Below are 16,873 nucleotides of genomic sequence, written 5' to 3' on the forward strand. Positions count from 1 at the left end.
CGTCAATGGGTTGTTCAGCAATGATAGGTACTTCGACCTGGACCGCAGCGGTATATAAGTATTAGAAGTCCGTATCAAGTTGTGCCAACTGTGATGTTGCTCTCCACCGCACTCGCAAGAGTACCCGCTGGCACAGTCAAATGCCATTTCTCCATAATTGAAATGAATAATCCGCCGCGAAAGGAGGCGTTCCTGGAGACACCATGCCCTGTTGAAGAGGGGGGAATACTCTTGTAACCTAGCGTAGTCTGGCATCTCGTCCCGCTTTTCACCTGTTATCAAGACGACTCTGAATTCGTCACCAAGCTCGGTTGTGATGTTATAGACTTGACTTGGGATTGTCTGAGAGTAGCAGCCTCCCTGAGAGTCATGAGACCAGCTGACGGCAATAGTCGCGTATGAGTTGCGGTAAACGTCGACCATCCGAGCAGCCTCTTTCTCCCAATCTTTCTTATCATCTTGTATGATGCAGAGTGAGTCAATCCAGAGATAGCGAATCTTGAGCTTCCTCGTAATCTCAATTGCCTGTTGGAAGCTAGGTGGAAGTAAAGCCCAAGGTATCAACTTGAGCCGCCTTTTCAGGTTGCGGGTTTCCGTTTTGGATTTAATCTTGATCTTTCCCCAGCAGTGGCTCAGACACATGTAAGTACCTGTTTGTCCAGATGTATCCACTAGACGGACTCCAAGCCTATCTCCAGGCTGAACGACATCGATGAGTCGGGTAGGCAAATTCATCTCTCTACCTCTGCCGCATTTTTCATGCAGCTCGCAGTCGTCGATCCAAGTTCGGATCCTCTGGAAGCTTACACCAGAAGAGGTATCCCCAGCCACGCCGTTGGTAGTTTGTATCCGGCGGAAGACATTAGTGGACCCCGCCATGTTGAATAATCTGACATAGTACAGTTTACCGTCTGGAGCGTTCATTTCTAGGGTGCCATTGAATCTTGCAGCCCATTGGAATGTCGTAGAGGGAGTGACTCCTCCAAAATGCTTGGTGGGTGCGCTATCCAACATGGCCTTGACAGCCTTGCAGCTTCCACAACCGTTCCGAGCTGAGCAATCCAGATCCCCGTACGTGAAAGGTTTGCCTCGGTCTGATTTCTTCCTTCCATTCTTGGTGAAGTTGTCATTTTCTGCTCTTAACTTCTCGGTGTCCGATCGGGATAATATGCTCCAAGAGTGGAAAATGGCGCACTGTTGCAAGCACCCCGTTGTTCCAAGGACGTCAAAGAAATCAAAGGATCTTGGTTTCGTGCTATCCTTCGGGGTGGACTTGAGAGCCTGTTCTAGAGATATTGATACAATGTTGACAGCCATGTTGTCCTAGTGGTTGATTCGTGTTGATGCTTCTTGAAAAGGTCAAGCCAGAAGATAGTTGGGAAAATCGAGGTCTGGAAATCAACCTAGCCCGTCACACCGCCAAGCTTGCACTCTTTCCAAACCATCTGCATATGCAAAGCGCAATCTGTGAAACCGAAGTAAGCGCTAAAGATCAGGCATCCAGTGATGAGCTCCGAACCACTTCAGCTGGACAGCGTTGGAGGCACTACGCCTCATCGAGATTGTGTGCGGCTTCTAATTGGAACCACGCTGCCTGATCTCTCCGACTCAAGGCTTCCGTTATATGCAGAAACACAGAACTCAAAGTTCCAGGCGCCTGGCATCAGAAACGCGATGCCATACTCGGCAGAATCAGCCGTTCCGTCTTCCATGAAATCCGATTTCTCCACTAGCTTCCGCACCCACACGCGATATCCTGCTGCACTCTTCGATTCTGCCCACTTCAGGTCCACGGTGGTGACATCCCGAACTTCAACGTGGAGTTGATTTGGAGTCGGCGGCTTGCCGTTGCCAGCAGTGAAGCTCCGGCCTCCTGCCGGAATACCGCCTCCATATTTTGTCCAGGAACTGATCGCTAAACCATAACGATGGCCTGCCGATAGGTCGGCGATTATCGTCGCAGTTCCTCTCACGGCAAAACTCGTCGGAAAAGATCCTGGTAATGACAGATCTACGAGGATGATCTCGTATCGGTCCACTTCGGCTTGCTTTGGAGGCTCTTCCCATTCGACAAGGACCTTGTCCATCTCAGGTTTGATGATGATGTTCCCGGGCCCTGGAGCAGTTTTCGGATGTGCAGTTGCCGAGACCGTGACAGACCAGGCGGACTGAAGGCTTTCTCCATTAAAGGTCCGGACTTTATATTGATACTCCTGTCCCTCTTGTGTCCACATCGAGTGATACTGGGCTACATCTACTCTTGTCTCATTCCACGGCTGATTGTCATCGTTGCGACTTCTGACATCGTAGCCGATAGCGCCGTATACTGGGTCCCATTTCGCAGAGATTCCATAGGAAACTTCTTCCGCAACAACATTCGCCGGCACTGGCGTCGGTCTTTGTGGGATCTCTTGCGGTATAGTGAGCTCTTTGATTCCAAGGCGAAACTTTTGGGTCAAAGTGTGAGCGAAAGCTTTTGAAATTTGAAACTCGCCCAAAGCACTTGGATGTAGTCCATCGTAACTTCCTTCGGAACAAAGGTATCTACGCCGGACCTCCACCAACTCGATCGGGGACTCAAGAGCTGTCCACTTTTCGATTGATATTCGAAGAAGCTGGTTGTATTCTTCTACCATAGGAGGAAGCCTCTCTGCCCCGTCAACTGGGGTTCGCATCGGTACGTCAGCAAGAGCGAATTTGACATTTGATTTTGCAGCGCGTGCATTAAATACGAGCTCCTTCATGGCATCGAGAGTGTTCTCAGCGTCTGCAACACCCCAGCCCATATCATTGAATCCAAGCATAACGAGCAGATAGTCAGGCCTGAATCGCGCAACCTGCTCCTCGATGAGATCCTTGCATTGCGTTACCTGCCGACCCCAGACTGAGAAGTGGTGAGAGTTGAACTGCACACCCGCAGCATAACCACCATGGTCTATTGGTGCATCAGGTGCTGGCAGTGGATCGTCTTTGAGAGCCGGTGGCTGCGGTGAGTGAGGTTGATCTGGAGTCTTGGTTCCCTTGTAGGGGCCAACAAATTCGAAGTTGATACTCTCTTCGTTCAGCCATTGCCATAGCCTGTATCGCCATGTGAAGTCCCCTTCACGACCGTGGGACATGGAGTCGCCGACTATCATGACCCGAACTGGCCGGGGACTTTCTTGGATCATGTCACCCATTTGAAGACTATAACTGGGGTTTCGCCTCGTCCAGTGGGAGGTAGGAGTTGCTATGTATCTGCTGGTGTCGTCGGCAAATCTTCAAATCCGACTGAAAAGTCGAAGTTTACGTTGTGAAGTGCAAATCGCGCACTGAGGAGGGACCTTCATGTCGTCATAGCACGGACGGCAACATCAAGTAGCGAATCGCATCGCGACGCCATCTAAACTTTCGACAGCAGGCCTCTACTCCTCGACCAACTTATGCGAAGATCGACTTCCTATTTTAAACAAGTGTCCTAGTCCGGCTTTAGACTTAGCAAGGATGGATTCGAAGCATTAAGCTTGTCCAAACTTCAGCGGATTTAACCTGCGCACTTGAGCAGGGTCAGCCTGGGCAGATCTGCCTGGCGTCCTGGATGTGGGGTAGGTAATAGGGAGAGAGAACCTGCATTCCACCGAGCATACCTACTCGTTTAGGGCGGGACCATAATCTACCCTAAGATAATATTGCAAAACTTTCGAAACGGAAACATCAATATCCGATATGGTGTAGTGGCCAACATGATGCCCTCTCATTATCTGGAGAGGTTAGGCATAGCCCCGAGTTCGATTCTCGGTTTCGGAAATCCTTTGATTTTGCAGCAACTATAGTGCCACCATGAAGTAAAATAAACTCGGAAATGGTCTAAACGTCGCGCACATCCCTTTTTTGTCTTTTGCAGCCTTAAATACCTTACTGAGCTTGAGTTAATTCCTTTTGTTTGGCTTCATATTGTTTAAATAGTACTTCTGTGTCCTCCAAGTAGTAAAATACGTCTATTTCAGCGGGCCATCCAAACAATCCCACAGTTCCTCGCCTCTTGCTTTCTTCGACCGTTGCCTTGCTGCTCCTTTTGTACGAAACTCTTCTTCGACTTCCCTACTCCTTCGAAATGATGTGAGGGTTCGTGGGAGGACCGTAAGCTTCGGCCGCGTCTCTCTTGGTATCAACGGCGGGGATATGCGGGTTCAGAGGAGGACCGTAAGCTTCGACAACAGTGTCCTTCTTTGAAATGATGTGAGGATTGGTGGGAGGGCCGTAAGCCTCAACAGCATCCTTTTTCGAGATAATGTGAGGATTGACGGGAGGACCATAGGCTTCAACCGTGTTTTCTCGTTTGGACTCAACGGCCGGGATGTGAGGGTTGAGAGGAGGGCCGTACGCCTCAGCGGCAACCGGCGCGGCGTAAGCCAATGAAGCGCAAGCGGCGACAGCAGTAAGAAGGGTTTGAACACGCATTTTGAAGTAGAGTGAGGAGAATGACTATGGTGTTGACGTTTCAAAGCAATGGTGCTAATTTTGAGCACAGTGGACTGATGGTGCTACGACTATCAGTCAAGATACATGCATTCTTATATGTCTTCCTCAAATCCCAAGCTCCCCTCTCTCCGTCCTTTCTCTCCGGCTCGGCAGAATCAACATTCACGAGATGGAAGTCATAAGCACCCCTTGCGTTGACAAGATGCAATACAACGAGCAGGACGCCCGCGGAGCACATGCACGAAACAGACGCCGCCAATGTAGCAGTCAAGAATCCTTCGTGTCGTTCCTTCGGCTTGATATCACGCCTCAAGCCAAACAAGGCATGCGTAAAGCTCACATAAAGCAGTGAAGCCATTCGCGCCTGGCTAGACTCACTTCTCTATGTTTTGACTGGTTAGTACAAGCTAAACAGGGAACGAATCTTCTAGCCACATGGAGAAGGTAAACACACATCCCACAATGCCAAGCACCACACAATCCAGAGTTACCGAAACATTTGGGCATTCAACAAGACTCATTGACAACTAGTGTCATTCGCCAGTCGGCTAAGCATCTGCGCCGTAAAATCAGTTCGTCTTTGACCTAGCGCCACTTCCCTTCACTAGCCCTTGCCGCGGTGGGATCAGTTACCGGGGTTCAAGAGGATTTGTTATCTCTCCTTTCGCCCCTCTGCCCCTCACTCATGTTGGACGCGATATGCACCTGCTTACTTCTATGCGTCTCAAATCCACCAGACAGAATTGAGTGATCGGCCCGGTTCTTCTGCCCGACTTCTGAGTTAGCCCTTCCCAAAGGCTCGGAAGGCAAGGGCTCGCCCCCTCAGTGTCGCGGAATGGATCTCATTTCGTACTCAATCGTCACATTCTTGGCAATCCTTCTCGCTCTTGGCGAATCCTTCAGTCATCCTCATTTGTCACTTCAATTTGAGACCGCCGTATCATCCTTCGAGGAGAGGCTGGCTTTGGTATTGATTACTAAGTCTTGCAAGCAAGGCTTGACAGTATTTGGCAGGCGATACCATCGCAACTGACGATTACAAGTGATCACGGCATGATCGGCAAAATCCTTCTCTTCGCTATCGGGAGCAAGAGCCCCGAATCACCCCCAATATCTTCTGTCGGACAGTGAGGCTCAAGCATTTGAGGCAGGGAAATTCTAAAGTCGAAACTTGCCTCCAGCATCGACTACTTCTTTGCCAAAAAATGAAAGAGGTTTATCATAGTGTCCCAGACCGAGACTCAAGAGACGATTTGTCCAGCCCTGTAAGCCACAGGAAATCCACATACTCGGAGACCTACATGATAGCTTACTGACAGACTCTAGTCATCATGGCGTGAGTCGCGACAAGTTCGAGGGCAATGGAGCCTTTATTCTAAAGTTATCATTGCGATCAACGCGATATTCTTCTTCACATCGTGTGGGCTCCTGTTCATCTCTTGGAGATGGCTCAATGACCCGGTCCGGCTGATGAAGCGCGTTTCGCCTTACAGCAAGACCTTTTTCTCCTACCTGAGCCTAGAGTTCTTCTGATTAACATGCATCACAGGCCCGATTCTCGATGAACTCCCCATCCGGCTAGAAACAGTCGAGGTCAAAGGAACATTGTTCAACGATTACACACCTCCACGCATTTGGCGCGGACCACCCAGTGATGAGGTTGATAAAGCCTGGGATGATATGGCGCGGATTGAGTATTTCGGCGTAAGCGGCGATGCGCTCAGGAAGATGGGAAAAGACCCTAAGATCTCTGTTTCTATCCCTGAAGATTGGGGTGTCGGACCAGACAAGTACCTCGTTGAGATCGACATGCAACATCAACTCCACTGCCTCAACGCAGTGCGCAAGTACGCTTACTTTGACTTCTACTATGGTGATCATTACAAGAACATGTAGGTTTTCTCTCCAGTCTATATCGCCGTGAGGTGTCATGTGAACGTAGGTTAACTATTAGACTAGCTCAATGGCGCCTCAACGACACCAGGCACATTTGGAGCACTGCGTAAGTCTGGGGCATAGACAGAATGTGCCCCTTTCTAACACGTTGAATAGATAGATATACTCTTACAAGCTCTCACTTGTAACCCGAGCTTGGATTTGATCTCCCATAATTGGATGAAAACGCAAGAAAACCCTTATCCGGATTTCAATATCAAGAGGCAATGTGTGGCACATGATCCAATTTTGAAGTGGCAGCATAAAAACGGCATCTCGGAGCAGATCCTCAAATACAAGAACCTACCAAAGCCAGAGGGGTTTCCAGAAGTAGATCCGGAACCATCCATTCTGAAAATCGGAGAAGACTTGGGGCATCACGACTAACATCTTAGTCTCTTTTGAAGGGAAGCTTACAATGCTCTCACTCATTTCATATGCAGACACATACGAGGGCCTCAGCTTGTTTCGATTGCGGACGTCTTGAATTCGCTCATAATGTATATTTAGGTTATACAATAAGGCAAAGAGGGTACATTTACTCATGTCAGATTTGGAGTTCAACGTAGGTACGAGTACATGACTACTTAGACTGTCCGTTGAAAACTCTCTAAAATAACTCAAAAAGCGAATTGGACGAAAGCATTAGCCAATTTGAAGACAACGTACTCTTTAGCTCGTCGTCTGAGATGTGATCTTAGCCGCGTTATCTCCGTGGGCCTTGAACTTCCAGGTATTGTGGAAACAACTCTCTGCACAATCTCCGTGATGAGTCGTATGAGGATCATAATGCATGCGGTTCTTCTTCAAGCACGCCTCCTTCAAGTTACCATGGTTATTCTGTGGCTGGTAGTGTTCATCGTTATGAAGGCGTCGGTGTAGAGACTCATGCAAGATTGCGTTGCGAGGTATGTCTCGAGCACCGCCCTTGTTGAGTGGCCACTGGCAAATTTTCCACTGCCTGGAATCGTCGTCGAGTTCCCATCTTTTGATAAGAGGGCAAATTTCTGCAAAAGAAAAGCCATCACGTCAGTTGTCTGGCTCTGGTCAAGACACTTTGCCTTCGAGAGGCGGAGTCACTTACCAAGGAGGTACCACATCAACGGCTTAAAGTAGCCCATTCCCTTTCCAAGTCGAAGGAGGTCGTGAATCCATCCATTCAAAGCCTGCTCCTGCTTCATCTTGTCCTGGTAGATGCTGAACTTGAACCTTTCCAAGCGCCTTGGCCGCCACTTCAGGCCTGTCTTGCCCGTCTTCGCCTCATACTCCTGGTCCGCGAGTTCAAGCTCACGGATCATCCAGGAAAGAGGAACGTCGCTCAGCTGCAGATCCTCAGTATCATCGAGCTCCTCCTCCTTATCTTCTCTTCCAAAGAAGCTCAAAAACTTATTCCAAAAAGTTGGGGTTTTCAAGTAGTCGGGATAATCATCAATCCTAGCATCGTTGTTCTTCGCCTTCTCATCTTTGATCCGTTTGAATTCTTTGGCTTTCCAGTTTGGGTCATCTTTGATAACCGACCAGCCGCCGCCAACGTCGCCATGATTACCAGGGAACCAGACCTCCTTGATATCTTCTTCGTGGTGGTGCTTTCCCCTGGAAACCTCGGCGACATCTTGCGCGAGAAGCGCAGGCTTGAACTTGACTCGGAACTCGTCCACGGCAACAGCATGACGGACATAGTTTGCGGTACCCATCACTGAGGACGGCTTGTCGCCGACCTGCTCGAGAACTGCCACAGAGTTGACGCAATCCCACATGCCGAGAAAGAAGACCTTAATATTGTCTCTTCCGTGATCACTCTCTTCCTTGCGACAGAAGGCCTTGCTGAAGGCCTTGATCTCATCCCTCTTGCCCCTCTTCCTCCAGCCCTTGGGCTTTTTGCCTGCGTCACTGGAGCTGCTGATTCCGTTGGGGAAGGCTTCGTCAACTGGCGTGTATGGTGGGCTCACAGGCGTGGCTTCCTGGATATCAACGGTGGGATCCTTTGTATTTTCGGTCGCTTGGGCACCGCCGACACTGTTCTCGTTGTTTTGAGCGCCACCCTTGCTTTTTATATCCTTTTCTTTGTCTTTGGACAGGCGGTTCTGATAAAGCTTGTATGCAAAGGGTACCATCTCTTCGTTGCCTTTGCAGAGAAGACCAACAGTGTTGACCATACGAGCCAAGAACCTAGCGGTGAAGGCTCCACGACTGAACCCGAAGATGTAGATTCTATCTCCCTTCAAATAATAGTTAGCGCCATTGCTTGCAGGTACCCGTAAGTGTGATTTGAAACCTACAGTCTCGTAGTAGCGCATAAGGAATCTGTATCCAGCGATGACATGGGAATCGAATGTGGTACCAAAGCCCATGTCGATCTTCTGTGAGATGCTGCTACGCATTTCGCTGACCCAGTTCTTGTTGACGCTGGTATCGTCGACATCGTACGTTCCGATGCCAGCTGTTTTCAATGGAGCGTCAGAGACTACTCATAAACTTTTTCAGTGTTGATCGTTCTACATACTCTGGTAATAGTGGTACTGGTGTTTGTCGTTGCGGTCAAGCATACGCAAGAGCTTCACCACGTTGGTGTCAGAGCCTGAGCCACTGAAAGAGTTGCCTGTGCCATCGAAACAGAGAACGAGCTTCCTGCTCTGGGTCGACGGATCAGTCTCGATAGACGCCATTTTAGTGATTGTCTCCAAATTATGGAGTGAGAGGGACAATGCTAGAAGACGCTTGGGTTTTGGAGTGGACCTTGAAATTTCTTTATCGTTCCGCCCTAGAGAAGGGGTGCTCAAGTCAACCATATATGCATTTTCATAGCCATTGCTAAGTCAAAAAGATTTCACGTGAATTGGGTTTTCGCACTCTTCTCGCACTCTTCTTCATGTTATTGCTTGCAACGAAAAACATCCAATCGCAGACTGGAACGCCGCGAAAGTTCAGCCATAATTCCTCCATTCCTTATTCCCCATCCCGAAAGCAGTTTGAGATCTCAGCCCTGTATCACCGTCCCGGGGACTAGAATGTCTTGCCAGCCATATCCGCTCACAACGGATCGTAAAGCAAATTGCGTTTTCAGAATACGATCTCTGCATGTGGGGAAGATCTCCCGCTCCAACGCCTCAGCTGGCCGCGCCACGTCTGCTTCGGTCGTAGGAGCATACCTTCTCACGTGCCTTTGCAGTTCAGCCCGGCGTTGAGACAACCTATGCGAGACACACTTGGCATGTGAAACCTGACTTAGCTCGACTTGGTGAGATGTCTCGCGCGGACTCTGTCGAATCATGAGGGTCTGATTGGAATTTCCTCTTTCCAGAATTGGTTACAAGAAGCATATCACTGTGCTCAGACATGAAGGCGCGCCGGATCATCCCGTCGGCCGATGTTTGTGGGAACGGCAGAAGAAGGATGATAGGTGTTGTTTCGAAAGATGGTTCATCATAGCTCTTAGCAGTGACCGCAATTGCTGATTTACTTTCAAGCCCTGGTGGCTCGGCCAGTCTGACTCTGGGACTTGGAAGGGCTAGAGCGGAATCTTACAACTGCCTTGGGCCCCGAAGACCTCGACGAGAACCCGGGTCGTCTTGAGAAGTTGCTGATCCCGGAGCCTTGGGCCTACGAGTGACATGCCCACAGGCATACTGTTGGCCCCGACAAAGACGGGTACGTTGATGCCAGGCATATGAAAACCCTATTCAGATCAAGCCTGACGAGTTCGTGGGAGATGCAAGAGGAACCTCTCACCGTCCATATCGTGTTGAAAGTCGCGCAACCCATGTTTCCATGCCCAACAGGGGCCTCGTCTACTGCGCTAGGGGTAAGAATGGCCGTGTATTCTCTGGCCAAATTATTGAAAACGTGTCGCATATGAGAATACATATTTGAAGCCTTCTTCCTCTCTCCATGCTCTATCTCGGAGGTGTTCTCGACAATATCGCGAATCTCTGGGGCTAGGTTGTCCTTGTCTAAACAGTATTCTTCAAGGGAAGAAGTCCGGGCTTCAGCTAGAATAATGAATTAGCTCCAGTGCATTTCCGCCATTTCGGGAGGAAATCAGACCTCTTCCACCTTGATTATCTTATCTCGAAGGATAGTTGCGGCCTTCTCCATGGCAGAAATGGTGCCAGGTTCTGCCGCGGGCCATATTGGAGTCTTCACCAAAGCGATTGAGATTTCTTCAAGCGGCATATCTCTTGCGGGCTCATCATCTTTGAGACCAAAAACATCGGCAAGAAGCTGTAAGTCTTCCACGCATCGAGCAAAGAAGCCAATCGTGTCGAACGTGGGCGCAATGATCTTCTGGCCTTCCATCGAGATGGCGTCGATCGTTGGCTTGAGGGCATGAACTCCCGTAAACGACGCCGGACGCATGAGGCTACCGCCGGTCTGCGATCCGAGACTGAGCGGAACATGCATGGACGCTACCACTGCGGCTGATCCGCACGAAGACCCGCCGGGGGTGCGCTTGGGTCACAAGGATTAGTAGTGTCAGGTCCCGAGTTAGTCACGGCGAACAGTCGTGGTTGTTTTCCCTGTTGATATGATTAGAGTTTGTAAGAGCAGAAGTAAAGGGGCCACAAACCGATGATCAGGGCTCCCGAGGCGCGAAGGTTTGCGACGGCGGCAGAATCAGAACTTGGCTGATGCCCTCGATAGATAGGAGAGCCGTACTCCGTGGGTATATCTAGTCTGTGTAAGCTATATATCCAACATCAGAGCTGAGTCCTACCCTTGGTGTCCATGATATTCTTTGTTCGGATAGCAAGTCCATGCAAAGGCCCCCTCTGATCGGCAGGCACTTGATCAAGAGTCTGGGCCTGAGCAATCACGAGGCCGGGGTCGGGAGAATAGTTAGAAAGGTTTGTGGCCATCGTGCTCTAAAAACAGGTACTCACCAAGATGCACCCATGCTTTGACAATGTCCTCGTTCTCACTGACGCGGTTGAGGAGAGCCCTGGCGTATGTCTTCACAGTGATTGTGGTGGTGTTGGACAGCTCGAGCATCTGAGTTGTCGTCATTTGGTGCAGTGCCGACTCCATAGTTGGGCTGGGATAGTGTCAACTAAGATCACTTACGGATGGATAGGAGAGCAAGCTTCTTAAATAGATATGAAAGTCTAGTAATAATTCTGGCCAAGAAAAGGGAGGAGGGAAGGCACAAAATTCAGGACAACCTGGCGGGGTAGAACTGGCGAGATACACCAGGGGCTAGTGCGGGCAGGCGGCACAGTTACTCGCTCAATTTGGTTCATTCTGCTATGAATTTGCATTTCGTCCTTTGTCTACTTGATTGTCTAACCCAATCCCACCCGTTTGTCTTACGGAAGATTGTAAGCTCAAACGGTGGATATCAACCTTAGAGATTGCACGCCTTGGAACCAATTGTAGACGCAGAAGTATATTGGTAGAAGATGCTATTGAAATGCAGGATATAAATCTCATAACACGACGTATTCAAATGGCTGTTCCTCGACCTTGGATCTGCAAGTGAGTAAGCTTCAAGATGAATATCTGAGCGTTTCTCCTCTCCTTAAACTAATGCACAACCACATCGAACTATGACCCCTCTGCTGCAACTATCGTCAACTGACGGTCAAAGGAGTGTAATGTAACGACAGCCTCATGTCGTTACTGTCTGATCGTACTGCGAGGCGGCTGGTGATATCTACTTCTTCCTCTCAGATGGTAGATAAGAAGAACTTCGCCTAGTGAATGGCAGCAAAGGCAAAACCAGCAGCTGCGAAAGCAATTGCAGCCATTCCGGTCTCTCGTGGAGCAGCGTTGGCAGAGCCGGTACCAGAAGTAGCCGCACTTCCGCTGCCGGTAGCCGAAGTTCCAGTATCAGTAGGTGCAGGAACGGCATCAGTCGTAGTCGCAACCACCGTACCATCAAGGGCACGACTGAAATCCGACACGGCCGAGCAAACCGGGCCGTATTTCTCGGCAAGGGAAGCGATCGTCCCGACAAAGTCCTCGCCCTTGCAAGCGGACCACACCACGGCAAGCTCGCTGCTGTGAGCGCTTGTCCAAGATTGCAACCCGGATGTGAACGAGGTCAATATGGATCCGGGCACACCGGTAAGCGTGGGAATCTCGCAATTTGTGATGGTTGGGATATCGTCTTCGTCGACGCCCGATGCGGACAACCTGGGAAGATCTGTGATCACAGAGCCATGGTCCACGATAGCATCGGCACATTCTCGGAGACCACGGTTCTCGAGGCTGGCTGCCATGGCTCCAGACGTGGCAGCGAGAAAGAGGATGTTGGTGTAGCGCATTGTTACTTTGGGTTGTTGGGTATTGTTGGAAGAGTTGCGAAGGTTCCGAGATGAGTTGATTGCGGCTCAGAGGCGTCTTCAAGAAAAGCTTCCTAGTTCTGTGGAAGATGATGCTAGAGGATGAGGAGCTAGGTTTTCTCGAGAGAATCTGGGCTTCTTTCCCACGTTTTATACTAGAATTAGGATATCCTAGACCCGCGGACGATAGGCCACGACTTCATTTCCCAACAACTTGAGCGTGATCGTCAAAGTTCCTAGATACACTCCGCCTCACTCTTCAATATTTCATGTACATCCACTCTCGATTCCGTTCTAAGCCGATGAGAACTGCAGATTCATTTCAGCAACAGCCAAACGGGCGAGGGCGAAGTCCTTGCTGACGGCCTTTTCCGGCGATCATAGTCAAATGAGCCCGGCCTCGTTGCCAGCTGTCTATGGGATCTCACTCTTTAGGACTGATGAGAGGTAGATTTATGGCAGCCTGCCTATGTAGGATCCTACAGTGCCACAACATCTCCCCCAACATGCTTACATCTATGAATAAACGCAAAGCTCACTTGTCCTATCCCTACAACTGCAGCAGCCCGATTGATTACCGTAGCTGCGGCTCAAATATCCCCTTGTTCCATATTGCACCACCGCGCTCGAACTGCTCTCTTCTGAAGTCCTGGACGAGGTGTACGAAACATATGTTACTACCTCAAGTCGTTCCGTGAACCTTTATTGGGAGAGATACTAAACCACGGTCCACTCCGATCATATGCGGTACGTTTCTTATTGTAGGCATGCAGGTGAAGTTTACTCATTGATTCGAGTACACGGCTGTAGCAGCCTGATTCTCTCGGCTCCGAATCCCATTTGTCATCTTGACCAACAAATTACATCTGCTCCGTATATCCTGCAAAGACTTTCCTTCCCCAATCAACTCTTGCCCGCTGGGTGTACAAGATGCCTAGCTGAGAGAGTCTGCATTTGGTAAGACGCCACGAGTTTGTTCACGAGACCTGTTCGAAGGAATGAACGTGTAGCCCCTGCATTTGATAACGAGACTTAAGTTTACTCTCCAAAGGCTGCTAGGTCCCTCAGAGCCGGTTTGAAACTCTATACACTCTGGGATACTGTAAAAGTCAGTTGCTGCCTACCCTAATAGTGTCATTTTTGTGACTGCGTGTAGGTTCTTTTGCCAATACCTTTAAGTAGACAGGATTGGTTTACTCCTTGGGTTGATAGGACGTATAACGATGTTACGACAGCTGCCATAGCCTGCCTCAAGTAGCTATTCGTAGGATCTCGCTGCCTAAGTAACTATCCCCCAACTCTGTGCTTCCAACGGGCATGCAACGTCTTTCTGTCCAGGACCAATGAGACGCGAAGCCGTCGTAGCATAATTACTGCGGGTACCAGCCGGAACATGCCTGCCCAATAAATGCAAAGTTCTTTTGTTCTAGACCAATAAGATCCGTGGTAACGTTGGATGCGGCTCAGCCCCGAGGACCCTCCCCGGACCCCGGCAACGTTATCTCGTAGCGTCAGCAACTCACAAATCACGCGAGTGTCTTGTCTCTCAGACATCGCGAAAGCGCGGCTCTTTTCCCCAATCATCAACTTTCCTCCCTTTCTTTTCAGCCCTACTGTGATTGCCACCTCTGTTAGCCATGTTTTCCTCCTTTGCGCATCATGAGAGCCCTCGCGAAGGCCCTTGCGAATACCTCCTCGAAACCGAAGCGAGTGTGACGACGCTTGTACCGCCGGCCGCCGCTCAATGCTCCAGTAACATGGACACTCACTCTCACTCAAGCGGCATTAGCCTTGTCAAGAGCACGCCGTACGCCACGGAAGAGGTCTGGAAGGTCATGCAAGCCACCATTACCCGACTGTACCAAAGCGAAGGCAAATCGTTAAAGGAGGTTAAAGCCATCATGGAACGCGACCACTTCTTCTTCGCCACGTGAGATACCTAAGCTTCTTGATTTTTCTGACACCTGACTTAGTCTACCGTACTTCCCTGGGCCTTGAATGACTAACAGTTAGGTACTCCGTAGAGAAAGAATGTTCAAGTCCCGCATCGTTCGATGGGGCCTAGACAAGAAGCTCAAAGAGCCAGAGGTCCTGCACATGCTAGAACTTAAGCGAAAGCGCCAAGCGACGGGGAAGGACTCACGCTTCAGCATCGAAGACCAGGACGTCGACTGGGACCGCGTAGAGCAGTACCTCAAGCGCAGACCGGACCTGGATTCCAAGCAAAAACACACGCCAACCAAGAGCGCTACCTTGAAACGGAAAATCACCTGCAGGACACCCTCCCCATCTCCAAGGCAAAGCCCAGCGTCACACGCCTCCGCAGCCCCTATCATCATCACCCTCATCCCCTCTCTGCCATCTCCATCTTTAGAAACCGACATCCAAGCAGACGTCCTCCTCGTCTTCAGCACGTACCACACATCCGCCTTCCAAACCGGCACATGGGTCCTCGACGACGCCCACCTCTGCGAACACGACTTCATCCACGTCGTACAAATCCTCACCGAAATAGGAAAAGTCCCAGGCCTCCTGGCGCGAAAACAGATTCCTACTGGCCTACGAACCCTCCGCCGCGCGCTGAGTGCCTTTCGTCACGTCCTCTTGATCCGTGAGCCGCGGTTCTACTACTCCATGCTCGTGAACATCCTCACACTACAGGGTAACGTCCAGGTGCTGGAGTACTCTATCCGGTACATCTACGCCATCCACTGTGAAATTCTCGGCGATCGACACCCGTTGAGTATAGTCTGGTCTAAAATCAGAGACCTCCCGCAGGAAACCCGTCTCGAGACGTTGAGGAGTGTATTCGCCGTCATCTGTGTCCAGTTCGAGGCCGAGCAGGCAGCGGCATTTAAAAGCGAACACGCGTTAGACGTGCTCATCATGAGGTGTTCCCTGCTCCGCCTTCTCGGCAACGTGGAGGGGGACGAGTTCGGCGCCGTCATCAGGGGCTACACTGCTGCCGCCACGGAAGCGCTAAAACAAGACGACTATGAGTTATCCTGCAGGATCCTATTGGGCGTGGCGACTGCGCTGCTGGATGCTGGTGACGTCGAACAGGCGGAGAGGACGTTGTGCCAGATTGGGTCTACTATCAAGGTCCAATCTAGGGTTGCTGCACGTGGTACCAGAGCTAGCAACAGGCAGCAGCAGCAGCATCAGCATGACATGGAGCAACTGCTTGAGACCCAGCAACTTGATCGCTGCTCTGCGAGTTCGTTATGCTCACAAATGACTCGCTATAGTGAAGGGGCCAGTGAGACGAAGATTATATACGGGTATTATAAAGGACTCTGGGAACCGTGGAGCAGATGGTCTCCCGTGGTAGTGAAGAGGGTTCTTGACACGCATCGTCGAGCACGGGAACAAGATGTGTGGGCTGCGAGGCTGTGGGCGGACGTTCTGCTTTCTGTGCGGTGATGTTGTTGATAAGCTCTGAAGCCATTGTCAACCAAGTCCAAGACAGGTCAGGAGAGGGAGGTTGGTATCAACCGCACAGAGTGACCCATGTCGCCATCTTAGGATCTACTACCCAACCTCGCAGAAGGTACAACAGTAACACATTCACATGGGACTGGGCTGTTTACGGAGGTGGAGTCAAAGTAAAGTCAATCTAAGTTTGTCTTGATTCGTTCATCAAGTCTCCGTGGAGACAGACGCATGTCAATATTGCGCGCTTGCAGACTTGACGAGTTCCTAATTCTCATAAAGATCATGGGAGTCGACAGAAATGCCGCTGCCTGCGTAACCAAGCTTCGGCCGTAGCCAGAATACCCGCTCCCATGTCGGCCCTACTCATATATCCAACTATCCTCCTCTTGATGTTGCAGAACTCTTTCAAACGCCTGAGAAAACTCCAATTTCCATGCCCTAGCCGGCAGATGCGAGAGTGTCCATGACCCTAAGCCTATACAAGAAGTACATGTTTTGCAACATAAATCCCCAAACCCCCAAGGCACCCAGTTTTTTGGTTTGCTGTCATCCCCGCTGATCTTCAAGTGGCGGCGGTATTAACCCGCGCCCCATGGTGAAGATGGTGGAATGAATGCAAAGAAACAAAGATCTAAAGTAAAATGGTAAAAAACGTGATAGAAATAGCCAGCGCTTCTGACAAAGAAAAAGTTGCGCGAAAATAGTTAAAAGCGGCGTGTTCAAGGTAATCCAATCTGAACGCGCGCTGCCAACGATAACAG

At 50.2% G+C, this 16,873-nt stretch overlaps 8 protein-coding genes and 1 non-coding gene across 9 annotated transcripts; 3 read left to right on the plus strand and 6 right to left on the minus strand.

Moving 5' to 3' along the window:
* BDP55DRAFT_56836 (heterokaryon incompatibility protein-domain-containing protein) lies at positions 1 to 1,435 on the minus strand (the record flags this gene model as incomplete). The annotated part of the gene is made up of 1 exon (XM_060570676.1): positions 1 to 1,435. A coding segment is annotated over exon 1 (1,317 nt), but the record flags the coding sequence as incomplete, so codon positions are not given.
* A 118-nt stretch (positions 1,436 to 1,553) lies between these two features.
* BDP55DRAFT_699349 (fibronectin type III domain-containing protein) lies at positions 1,554 to 3,170 on the minus strand (the record flags this gene model as incomplete). The annotated part of the gene is made up of 1 exon (XM_060577880.1): positions 1,554 to 3,170. The coding sequence occupies one exon, from the start codon at positions 3,168 to 3,170 to the stop codon at positions 1,554 to 1,556; it is 1,617 nt and encodes a 538-aa protein (XP_060421573.1).
* Positions 3,171 to 3,699: 529 nt separating this feature from the next.
* Positions 3,700 to 3,786, plus strand: BDP55DRAFT_t334. Its single transcript has one exon. It is a non-coding gene; the product is annotated as a tRNA-Glu (tRNA).
* BDP55DRAFT_687774 (uncharacterized protein) lies at positions 3,708 to 4,551 on the minus strand. The gene has a single exon (XM_060576599.1). It carries the CDS (start codon positions 4,438 to 4,440, stop codon positions 4,081 to 4,083), a length of 360 nt encoding a protein of 119 aa, XP_060421574.1. The 5' UTR covers positions 4,441 to 4,551; the 3' UTR covers positions 3,708 to 4,080.
* Positions 4,552 to 5,713: 1,162 nt separating this feature from the next.
* On the plus strand, positions 5,714 to 6,900 carry BDP55DRAFT_56870 (uncharacterized protein). Its single transcript, XM_060570707.1, has 4 exons — positions 5,714 to 5,953; positions 6,011 to 6,353; positions 6,421 to 6,463; positions 6,514 to 6,900. The coding sequence occupies exons 1-4, from the start codon at positions 5,932 to 5,934 to the stop codon at positions 6,781 to 6,783; spliced, it is 678 nt and encodes a 225-aa protein (XP_060421575.1). The 5' UTR covers positions 5,714 to 5,931; the 3' UTR covers positions 6,784 to 6,900.
* A 168-nt stretch (positions 6,901 to 7,068) lies between these two features.
* Positions 7,069 to 9,062, minus strand: BDP55DRAFT_735397 (uncharacterized protein; the record flags this gene model as incomplete). Its single annotated transcript, XM_060580316.1, has 4 exons — positions 7,069 to 7,403; positions 7,481 to 8,615; positions 8,676 to 8,836; positions 8,900 to 9,062. The coding sequence occupies 4 exons, from the start codon at positions 9,060 to 9,062 to the stop codon at positions 7,069 to 7,071; spliced, it is 1,794 nt and encodes a 597-aa protein (XP_060421576.1).
* Positions 9,063 to 9,904: 842 nt separating this feature from the next.
* Positions 9,905 to 11,516, minus strand: BDP55DRAFT_709102 (glutamyl-tRNA amidotransferase subunit A; the record flags this gene model as incomplete). Its single annotated transcript, XM_060578117.1, has 7 exons — positions 11,287 to 11,516; positions 11,111 to 11,258; positions 10,964 to 11,065; positions 10,897 to 10,913; positions 10,441 to 10,845; positions 10,126 to 10,341; positions 9,905 to 10,072 (listed from the first exon to the last, which is right to left on the minus strand). Exons 1-7 carry the CDS (start codon positions 11,419 to 11,421, stop codon positions 9,905 to 9,907), a joined length of 1,191 nt encoding a protein of 396 aa, XP_060421577.1. The 5' UTR covers positions 11,422 to 11,516.
* Positions 11,517 to 12,086: 570 nt separating this feature from the next.
* BDP55DRAFT_639300 (uncharacterized protein) lies at positions 12,087 to 12,659 on the minus strand (the record flags this gene model as incomplete). Its single annotated transcript, XM_060573233.1, has 1 exon — positions 12,087 to 12,659. The coding sequence occupies one exon, from the start codon at positions 12,657 to 12,659 to the stop codon at positions 12,087 to 12,089; it is 573 nt and encodes a 190-aa protein (XP_060421578.1).
* A 1,373-nt stretch (positions 12,660 to 14,032) lies between these two features.
* Positions 14,033 to 16,292, plus strand: BDP55DRAFT_687786 (uncharacterized protein). The gene is made up of 2 exons (XM_060576600.1): positions 14,033 to 14,607; positions 14,702 to 16,292. Exons 1-2 carry the CDS (start codon positions 14,315 to 14,317, stop codon positions 16,098 to 16,100), a joined length of 1,692 nt encoding a protein of 563 aa, XP_060421579.1. The 5' UTR covers positions 14,033 to 14,314; the 3' UTR covers positions 16,101 to 16,292.
* The last annotated feature ends 581 nt before the right edge of the window (positions 16,293 to 16,873 follow it).

Source organism: Colletotrichum godetiae (genome assembly GCF_030913485.1).
Source record: "Colletotrichum godetiae strain CBS 193.32 chromosome Unknown BDP55scaffold_119, whole genome shotgun sequence".
NCBI classification, from domain to species: Eukaryota; Fungi; Ascomycota; class Sordariomycetes; order Glomerellales; family Glomerellaceae; genus Colletotrichum; species Colletotrichum godetiae.

Excerpts from the sequence above, each read along its gene's own strand:
- BDP55DRAFT_687774 (XM_060576599.1), bottom strand. The coding sequence starts at position 4,440 with ATGCGTGTTCAAACCCTTCTTACTGCTGTCGCCGCTTGCGCTTCATTG.
- BDP55DRAFT_687786 (XM_060576600.1), top strand. The coding sequence starts at position 14,315 with ATGTTTTCCTCCTTTGCGCATCATGAGAGCCCTCGCGAAGGCCCTTGC. Across the intron at positions 14,608-14,701 it reads GACCACTTCTTCTTCGCCAC|AGAAAGAATGTTCAAGTCCC; the intron begins GTGAGATACCTA and ends GGTACTCCGTAG.
- BDP55DRAFT_56870 (XM_060570707.1), top strand. The coding sequence starts at position 5,932 with ATGAAGCGCGTTTCGCCTTACA. Across the intron at positions 6,354-6,420 it reads GGTGATCATTACAAGAACAT|CTCAATGGCGCCTCAACGAC; the intron begins GTAGGTTTTCTC and ends CTATTAGACTAG. Across the intron at positions 6,464-6,513 it reads AGGCACATTTGGAGCACTGC|ATAGATATACTCTTACAAGC; the intron begins GTAAGTCTGGGG and ends CACGTTGAATAG.